General features: G+C 37.3%; 1 protein-coding gene across 1 annotated transcript in view; it reads right to left on the bottom strand.

Annotated features, from left to right (window-relative positions):
• Positions 1-533: 533 nt before the first annotated feature.
• Positions 534-10,588, bottom strand: part of LOC141508361 (2-acylglycerol O-acyltransferase 2-like) — a 47,260-nt gene continuing 37,205 nt past the window's right edge. Inside the window, exons 4-6 of the mRNA XM_074216907.1 lie at positions 8,448-8,622; positions 6,633-6,832; positions 534-1,827 (exon numbers count right to left, since the gene is read on the bottom strand). Of these exons, the coding sequence (XP_074073008.1) occupies positions 1,673-1,827; positions 6,633-6,832; positions 8,448-8,622 (530 nt within the window). The 3' untranslated portion in view covers positions 534-1,672. The remainder of the gene's footprint in view (positions 1,828-6,632; positions 6,833-8,447; positions 8,623-10,588) is intronic.

Genomic DNA, 10,588 nt, shown 5'->3' with positions numbered 1-10,588 from the left:
TGAAAATAAAGCTAAAGCCAGGACTCACTGGAAAAGACCCTGATATTGGGAAAGATTGAAGGTAAAAGGAACGGGGGATGGCATAAGATGAGATGGATAGATATTTTCATAGAAGAAATGAACATGAGCTTGGACAGACTTCAAATACTAGAATGACAGAAGGGCCTTGTGTGCTATGGTTCATGGGGTCATAAAGAGTTGAATACTTGAACAAAAACAATAACCTTTTTTTGCAATGCAATGGGTTAAGTGACTTGCCCAAGGTCACACAGCTAGGTAATTATTAAGTGTTTTGAGGCCAAATTTGAACTCAGGTCCCTCCTGACTCCAGAACCAGTGCTCTATCCACTAATCCACCTACCTGCCCCCAATAATAACATTCTTCCAGTCCTTAAATGCATAGGAGTAGAGTTATAAATGAAAGTAGGAAAGAAGGCCCTATAACACAGAACTTACATCATTTAACACAAGAACTTCAGAATTAGTGAAGTAATCCCTTTTCTCTAGTAATAAAACTGTGAGTGTGGCCCAGGCATCTGATTCAAGCCTATAAATTAGTAACTAAATCCTTTGTTCCCATTTCCATTCAACAAAAGATTTTTAAAACAAAATTTTTATTGATATTTTTTGTCTTTACATTGTCTGACTTTTTCTGAATTCTTCTCTCCCTTCCTACCTCCCAGAGAACCATCCCACATAACAAAAGATTTCTTTAAAAAGAAAAAGAGGAAGATGGGGAAAAAATAGAAAAACCAATACTTTGAAAAACTGACAATATAATATTCCATATCCATGTTCCATCATTACCTTCTGCAAAAGATTGTGGAAAGGGTCTTCTCATAGCTCTTTGGGGTTAAGCTTATACCTTGTAATTCTAAAACTTTCAGTTTTGATAGGTTTTTCATTGTTCTTTCCATTTACATTGTTGTAAATACTATGAATGTTGTTGTCTTAGGTCTGCTTATTTTACTCAGCATCTGTTCATATAGATCATTCCATACTTCTCTGTGGATGTATTCATTACATATATAATTTCTTATCCACAGTAATATTGCATTACATTCATAGACCAAAGTTTGTGTAATCATTTCCCAGGAGAAAGGCAGCTATTTTGTTTTTCATTATTTATTACTAAAAAAGTGCTGCTATCAATATTTTTGGCATTTTTTGTGCCTTTCTTTTAATCAATGTCCTCCTTGGGGAATATGACTAGTAGTAGAATCTCTAGAACAAAGGTAATACATCTTAGCCCCTTTAATTAAATTACTAACCCATGATGTGATGATGTGCCTACTTTTCCACAACACCTCAATTGAAGCTTTCTTGAACACTTTTGATTTTTTTTGCATTACAAATTATGGAGAAGCTAAGTAGATCAGTGCATATAATGTTGCCTTTGGCGTCAAGAAGACCTTAGTTCAAATCTTGTTTCTGACGCTAACTATGTATGATTGTATGATCTTGGGAAAGTCATTTCACTCCATTTCTTCATCTGTAAAATAAGGGGGTTGGACTTTTTATCCTCTATATCTATGATCCTCTAAGTATGAATAAGGTGGATATGAATTGTTTCTATTGCATGACTTAGGCACCACAGTTGGTAGTCAGGGCTCCATTGTTTTCTGATGTTACCCAAGGACAAGGCAAAGGGAGAGCATGGATGGCAATGGGCTCATCGGAACTCCAGGTGTTGCTCTGGGGGGACATTGTATTTGGTCTTGTGGGCTTCAAAGAGGTTGCATAGTTCTGTCATGTAACGCTGGTGCAGGTGGTCCACTTCCTCTTGGGATGGGTGGGTATTTTGCTCTACCTTGATGGGTTTCCCCACTGGGAGACACAAAACAGAGGGAGAGAGTAAGATGACTTATTGTACTTTCACCACCCAACCAACAGAGTTCCAGTGAATGGGCAAATTCTTGAACCTAAACTGACACTTTCACCAATAACCATATGTGACATCCTAGGCTAATAACAGTTTCTCTACCTGCCAAATGGGATTCATCTTTAAAGCTTTTCTAAGTGTTGTGTTTGCTCACACTCTCACAATTAGGGATACTAGAGGCCTCAGAATTGAATGGGCACTGGTAACAGAGAGAAGGGGCAGCTAGATTTCTTAGTGGTTATTTACTAGAATTGGAAGCAGGAAGATTTATCTTTCTGAGTTCAAATCTGCCCTTAGACATTTACCAGCTATATGATCCTGGGCAAGTTACTTAACCCCATTTGCTTCAGTTTCCTCATCTGTAAAATGAGCTGAAGAAGAAAATGGTAAGCTATTCAGGTATCTTTTCCAAGAAAATCCCAAATGGGATCACAGAGAGTCACAATTCAACATCAACAGAGAGTAGGTTCAGAGGAGAGAATTCACCACTATTACCATTTCACCCAGTAGCTTCAGAATTAGTGAAGCAATCTTTCTGCCAAAATGAAGGCCGTGTATCATAGTAGCATACATTTTAAAACTAGAAGGAACTTGAGAAATCACTGAGTTCAAGGTCTTTATTTTACAGATAAGGAAACTGAGGCCCAGAGAAGGTAAGTGACTTGCCTAGGGTCACTTGAATTCAAGTCTTCCTAACTCCAAGTCCTGTATTCTATCCACTGCTCCTCCCTGGCTCAGGACACTGACTCTTATACATAGTTTTCAATGCCTTCTCTTGCCAGGGCACAGGTTACCATGTAACTTCACATGATTTTTTCCCATGCGAATCTTTCCTACCCTTCCTTTTCTAGTTGTCCTAGATATGTTTTCCTCCATTAGGATGTAAGCTCATTGAGTAATATGGAACTTTGTTCAAAATAGGACAATAAAACTGTGCATAACTTTTGATCCAACAATATCACTTCTAGGTCTATATTCCAAAGAGATCATAAAAAATGGGAAAAAGTTTCATATATTCAAAAATATTTGTAGCACCTCTTTCTGTAATGGTCAAGAATTGGAAATTGAGGGGATGCCAATTAACTGGGGAATAACTGAACAAGTATATGCGTGTCATAGAGTACTATTGTCCTATAAGAAATCTTGAGCTTCAGAAAAGCCTAGACAAACTTGCATGAACTGATTCAGAGTGAAGTGAGCAGAACCAAGGGAACATTACACACATCAACAATGATGGACTTAGGGGTGGCTAGGTGGCACAGTGGATAAAGCACCGGCCCTGGAGTCAAGAGTACCTGGGTTCAAATCCGGTCTCAGACACTTAATAATTACCTAGCTGTGTGGCCTTGGGCAAGCCACTTAACCCCATTTTCCTTGCAAAAACCTAAAAAAAAATTAAAAAAAGAACAATGATGGACTTAGCTCCTCTCAGAAGTTCAATGATCAAAGACAATTCTAAATTTGTGACAGAAAATGCCATCCACATCCAGGGGAAAAAACTGTAGAGTCTGAATGCAGAACAAAGCATACTATGTTCACTTTTTTAAAAATTTCTTTTATATTTTTCCCCGCCTTAGTTTTAATACTTCTTTCACAATATGATTAATATGGAAATACGTTAAGCATGACAGTATGATGGCAGATTACTTGCTGTCATGGCAAAAGGGGAGGGAAGGGAGGGAGATAGAAAAATGTAGAGGAAAGTAGAACTCAATTCATCAAAAAGATGAATATTTAAAATTATCTTTTCATGTGATTGAAAAATTAAACAAATAACATTCAAAAAGAAATGGTCTCCAACTGTCTTTGTCTTTGTCTCTGCTTTTATTTCTTTCCATCTCCCTATCCCTATATAAATTTTGCAAAATTAAATCTTTTTGTCCTCACAACAACCTTGGAAAGTAAATGCTACTATTATACCCATTTTTACATATGAAGATAATTAAGAAAGAGATTGCTACTTGCCCAGGGTCACATAGCTATTTAGCTTTTGAGACCAAATTTGAACTCAGATCTTCCTGATTGTGGATCCAGCACTCTATCGACCTCTATCCCCCTATGTGCCATCAAATTCTTCTTTCTCTCTCTCTCTGCTTGTCTCTTTCAGCATAATAACTAGAATTTATATAACACTTTAAACTTTATAATTTAGGTCTATTTTGAATATAAGTCGAACTGCTAAAGAACAATCTAAGGAAAGGGAGGGTCTTATACTAGGGGATCAAGATTTTCAGCCACAAGAACTCATTAAATAAATAATCTACCAAATTTTATAAATATATGTATATACATGCACATATATAGAAGAGCCATAAAATTTATGGGTACAGAGAGGATGTACTTGGATATTTTTGAGGTATTAAGTGTAATGATAAACATACCATTGTAATGAAAATAAACTACTCTATAATTTAATATAGTAACTCTTCTCTTTCCAGAAATCAGTTACAATACCAAGCATGAAACAAATAAAACTTCTGAACTGTCAAAACAGCTTTCAAAAAGTCCATACATTATAGTTCATGTCCTTTCCTCCATGAGAGTGCTTTAGACTATCTCTTTCAATGTCAATTTACTCTTAATTTTCACATATTGATGATAAAGCTTAATGAGCATCAGAGAACTATTATAATTGCACTGGATTTGGGAATAAAGGACTTGGATGATAATCCTGGCTTTTTTTGATTTCTTAATTGCTGCCTGAACCTCATTTGACTAATCTATAAAAAGATATTGTTTGAGTAGTTGATCTCAAATGTCCCCTCTAGCTCTATTTTTGATTTTCTGAACTTTAAACATCATACCTTCTACTATCACATCCTGGAATTTCCCTCTAATTTGTGGCCTAACCACAACCCTGGAACATCCAACTTCCTTGGAGCTGCTCACCCAAAAATATCCTTCCTAAGGCTTGCCCCACTGTTCCTATTTGTGAGTGACTCCTAGAATCTCTATTTGATGAAGAGGCCTTCCTTCCTATTCCTGATTTTCTTAAGTCCAAAATTCCAAACCTTCAAACTCTCCCTCCCCATTTTTGCTTTCAACTCCATTCTGTGAGTTGTTAAATAGGAATTTTTCTTAATGTCAAATTTAAATCTGTTTTTCTGCAACTTTTACCTATTTTTCTCAGTCAGAGGGGGTCAAGAAGAAAAGGTCTTATCCTTTTCCCACAAAACAACCCTTCATTCTTGAAACCAACAATCATCTTTCCCATTAGATCTTCTCCTCTCCTGACTCTCTCTATATACATATATATATATATATATATATATATATATATATATATATATATATATACTCAATTAATTCAGCCAATTTTCATAGTCTCATCTTCCATCCTCTTCAATATCTTTCTTATAATCTTAAAGATGCATTTCATTTTTTTGAGCTTTCTTAAAATACGGCCCAGAACTGAATTAAATGTTCCAGATTTGTCAGATCAGAATAAAGTTCAGTAAGATGACCATTTCCTTTGCTCTAGACACTAAGCCTCTAAACCTGAATTCAAATTCAGTCTTAGATACTTACTTACTAGCTAGCTGTGTGACCCTGCACAAGTCACTTCCATGCTTTCTACCTCAGCATGGAAAATAGGAATTTTATAAATGGGAATAATTTGTAAAATTTGTAAAATGGGGGGGATAAAAATATCTCCAAGTTCCTTAAGAGGATCAAATGAGTTAACATTTGTAAAGTGCTTATATGCACCTTGTGCAGAGGTGTTATATGCATACTAGTAACTATATCATTAATATCACCATTAATCACCATTAATTAATTAATTGTCATCATTAATTATCAACAGCAATGAAGCTTATCTTTGAATATATAATATTATTATTCTAAAACATAGGTTTACAAAATACTATCTTGTGGAAGAAAAAGATTCATACTAATCCTAGGACAAAACTAGAGATACTGAGAGAAGTACTTAGGAGAAAACCTGTGATGTAATAGAAAGGCTATAGTCCATGGACCTGGTTTAATTTTTTTTTTAGGTTTTTGCAAGGAAATGGGGTTAAGTGGCTTGCCCAAGGCCACACAGCTAGGTATATGGACCTGGTTTAAACCCTGGTTTTGTCACTTCCTTTCCTAAATCTGGGAAAAAGTTATTTTACCTTTCTAGGTCCCAGTTTCCTCATCTGTAAAATGAAGAAATTGGACTGGATGATTTCCAAAGTCTCTAAACTGTCAATCTATGTTACTATAATTCTAAAGTGCAGGTACCTATTCCTGCTCCATATAAGAAATATAGGATTAAGTGATAAGTGAGTCATCTCAAAGTAAAATGAGTGGCCTTGGAGAATAGTGAACTGCCATAACTAGAGATGTTCAAATGGAAGTTGTATGTCCATTTGTTGTGCTTTAGTTTAAATGACCTGAGGTCCCTCCTACCTTGGATACTCCATAAGGCCTTGCTTGTTAGTACTTGATTCCAAACCAAACAAATGAAAAAAGTAGTATGCTTTTGCTATTGCCTGACTGGGTGAATTTGGGAAGAATAACTTTAGCCCTCTGAGCATCAGTTTTCTCATCAGAAAATGAAAAGATTGTTTTAAGTTCCCTGCCAGATTCAAGTCCTATGATCGTGGACGAACTTTGTTTTTTGGCTTCCATGGAAGGGGATCTTAGAGACCAGCAAGGGAATGTAGCTGTACTTGGGGGCCATGTTGGGACTAGGTTAGAAGAGTGGGACACTTGGGAGCCATCCCATACCAGTCCCACATCCATTAACATTTCTGTAACTTACCCACAGTATTGATTTGCCGCCGGTAAGGCAGCATGCCAAAGTTGTACTGGAAGATCCCCCGTCCATGAAAGAGTGGGAGAGAGATTCCCATGACCTTCTGTAGTTTCTCCTGGATCCAACGTAGCCAAGATCCCTGGGGATTGTCAATTTGATCAAAGAGTTCATTCTCCCCAAATGAAAATACTGGCAACAGAGATGCCCTATAGAGACAGAGAGAAGATGAAGCACAGGTAAGTCAAATGCTCATTCCTGGGTGGCTCAGATGCAGAGAGGACAAGGATCCTGGATTCAGCACCAAGGCATCTTCTGCAGGAGCTCTGGCCAATGGCCATTGAAGGATGTTGTGAGGAAAGCTGAGGCCACAATCCCTCACACCATTCTCAGCCCTTAATCCCACAAGTTCCCCTCAGAGTCATCATTCACCCCAGCATCAAAATCTTAGAATTAGAAGATTCTTTAAACGTCACTTAATCATGAACAGGAATCAGTTGATAACAACAAGCACTTTTTAACACACAGTGCTAGAAACTGGGGATTAAAAAAATCAATAAGGAAATAACCCCTGCCTTCAAGAAGCCTACATTCTCATAGAGAGTCATAGAAGTGGGAAGGAAAAACAGCATGTTCACAGATAAGTGAATACAAATGTTGTGGGGGTGGAACATACTCTATGGAGCCTCCGTGGTATTTGGATGAGCTCCTCTGGTCCCTTCTAGGGATATGTGCTCAGCACTGAAGATGGTGCACCAATCACTTGGTCTTCATGATGGTAGCAAACCTTTAGATACTTGCTAAAGATGTATATCCTCTGTCCATCAATTGGAGAATAACTGAACAAGGAATGATATGGAGTACTATTACTCTATAAGAAACCATGAATGGTTGGAATTTAGAGAAGCGTGGACATAAAGAAGCACAAAATGAATCAAATAAACCAAAAAGCTCACAGAATCTGAATGGATATTATGTTCGATTTTTAAAAACTTTCCCTCCTATCCCATGGTTTTCTTTCTTTTTCCCTTAGTCCTAATTCCTCAAACACAAAATGACTAATATGTAAACATGTTTAACAAAAATGAACATGTACTAGACCATTTTACCACTGAGGGAGGGAGGTGAGAAGAAGGGAAGGTGGGAGAAAAATGTGTAACTTATAAACATGCAAGTGGATAAACATTGAAAAACTTTCATAATATGTAATTGGAAAAATAAAATAAAATAAAATATCAATAAAAAAAGACATATATCTCCTCAGGTGTCTCCCTCCAACTTTTGAGAGGGCACTACATCAAATGGAATTGAGTCAGGAAGAGCTGCTGTTTATGTTTTTTCACACAATATAAAAGAAACACATCACTTCCACATTGCAATTTTCTCCATAATGATTCTGATATATCATGGGAAGACAAAAATTAAATGGGAATTTTTTGAAAGTTTTATGGAAGCTACAGATGATATGTGAAGTTTAGTAGACAAATAGAAAAATTTTAGAAACTCAAAAATGCATAAAATATATATGGAGTATTATATAATACAGTCTATGATCAAATACTAAATCCATATTTTACAATAAGGTACATAAAAGAAAAAGAAAAATAATTCAAACTTCTCTGGTATGAAGGGAGAATCAAAAAATTTTATGTGGATTTTCGAGATTGGGGGGGCACATTGCCCCTAATCCCTGTAATGTGGAAGGGATAAGTGGAAGAGAACTGAAAGCCTCCTTGTCAAAACATAATTTATTTTGGCATCTCAACATCAGAGTATAAGACATATTGGTCTTAGAGTGACTCAGAAACTAATAGTTGAACTTACCCATGAAGTAAAGCAAGTTTAATAAATCCTTTCCGGTTCCGCAATAGTAGTGTGTAACTTCCAGGTCGAGCATCCAGGGCTTCCTGGGCCCCTCCTACAATGATCACCAGCAAGTTTCCACCTTCCTTCTTGCTTAGCAAGTATGAAACACACTCCTTCTCCGATGTGACTAGACCTGATTAGAGAGGGAGACAAAGGTACCAGATCTTGCACGATGCTGACACCCACATGGGAATGGATATGGCCCTCCTTGTCCCTTTCAGGAAAGGACACAAAATTCTCAAAATCCCAGTTCATTCAGTACATGTGAATGCAAATGAAAAGGAGCATTTATGTTGTGTCCCCAATTATATTATTACATAACATTAACATCTTCTTCATGCTCCAAAGATCATTAAGGGTAAAGAATCAGGACACCTGGGTTTGAATTCCAGGGTCACATAGATCATAAGGAGACAAGAAGGATTCAAACCGGAGTCTGCTACATTTTCAGCAAAGATTGGGAAAAGAGACCATGTCTTTCTTCCATGAATGTGCAAGTTCCTCAAAGGCAGAGAAACTTTATTCTCTTTTTTCCATATAAACCTTAAAGATAGCTTGGTATAGTAGAAACACCACTGAAGAACTGAATTTAGAGCCTGGTTCTGCTACTCAATATGTATATAACCTCAGCTGAATCAAAAATCCTTCTATAGGCCTCAGTGTTTTCTTATCTGCAAATCCTATGATCTCTAAAAGTCATTCAAGCTCTGTCCTAGGTTATTTTTTTCTTCTCCTATTTCATTTCACTTGGTGATGATTTTATCAGTTCTCACTGCATTCACTTATCATCCCTATGCAGATAATTTTCAAATCCACTTATTTATCCTTAGCCTTTTTCACCATCTTCAGACTTCAATCTCTTACTCCCAACTGAACATCTCAAAGTGGATGTCCCATGAACATTTTCAATTCAGTTGGTCCAAAACTGAACTCATTAACTTTCTCACCAAACCCTTTTCTCTTTCTAACTTTCCTACAACTGTCAAGGGTCCCACCATCCTCTTAGTTATCCAGGCTGAAAACCTAAGTGTCATCCTTGACCCCTCCCTCACCATGCTACCCCCATAATCAATCTGTTGCATGTCCTGCCACCCTTATCTTTGTATCATCTCTTATATATATCCCCTTCCCTTCCCTGCACCTTGCTGGCACAGACTTTCATCACTTCATTCCTGGATTATTGCAGTAGTCTGCCAGTTAGTCTCCCTGCTTCAAGTGTCTCCTCACACCAACCCATCTTCCACTCCTACCAGTGATCTTTCTAAAGTGTAGAGCTGATCATATTACTCTCCCTTTTCAATATATTCCAGGTATATTCAATATACCTGTTAAATCTTGTTTGGTTTTTAAAATTCTTCATCACCTGGTCCTTACCTACCTCCACATAATCTAGGTTCCTTGATGCTCTTTGCACAAGAAACTCCCTGTTCTGATCCCAGGCATTTTCACTGGTTGTCCCACATGCCTAGAATGCTATCCTTTCTTGATTTGGCCTCCTCCCTTCCAAGACCAGTTAAAATCCCCCTCAATGTGAATGCTTTCTAGGGGTATACTGGAGCCAAAGTGAACTAGTTTCTAAAAACTGGGCAAATATTTATGAACACACCTCTGGGTCCACCTTCTCTTAGAAACTACTTCCAAATTATCCTGTACAAATCTGGTTTGTACAAAGTTGTTTGCTTTTTGCCTCCCCCCATTAGACTGAAAGTTCCTTGAAGGTAGGGGCTGTTTTTACCTTTCTTTGTAATCAGCCACTTATTCTACAATTCCTGGAATGTAATAAGTACTTAATCAATGAAGCCTCAGGGCAGCTAGGTATAGTGGATAGAACACTAGCCCAGGAGCCAAGAAGAACCAGTTCAAATTCAACCTCAAGACACTTGATACTCACTAGCTATGTGACCTTGGGCAAGTCACTTAGTCCCATTGCTTTGCAAAAACCAAAACCAAAAACCAAAAAAAAAACAAACAAAAGAAGCCTTGAAATTGCCTTAGAAGCCAAGTAGTCCAAACCCTTTATTTTACAGAGGAAACTGAGGCTAGAGAGTTAAATGGCCTGCCTAGGAACATACAGTTAGAAAATGGTTGAGTCAAGTTTG

The sequence above is a fragment of the Macrotis lagotis genome, chromosome 1 (genome assembly GCF_037893015.1).
Source record: "Macrotis lagotis isolate mMagLag1 chromosome 1, bilby.v1.9.chrom.fasta, whole genome shotgun sequence".
NCBI lineage: Eukaryota > Metazoa > Chordata > Mammalia > Peramelemorphia > Peramelidae > Macrotis > Macrotis lagotis.
Note: the sequence above shows the minus strand (reverse complement) of the source record. Positions and strands in the feature narration are given on the sequence as shown.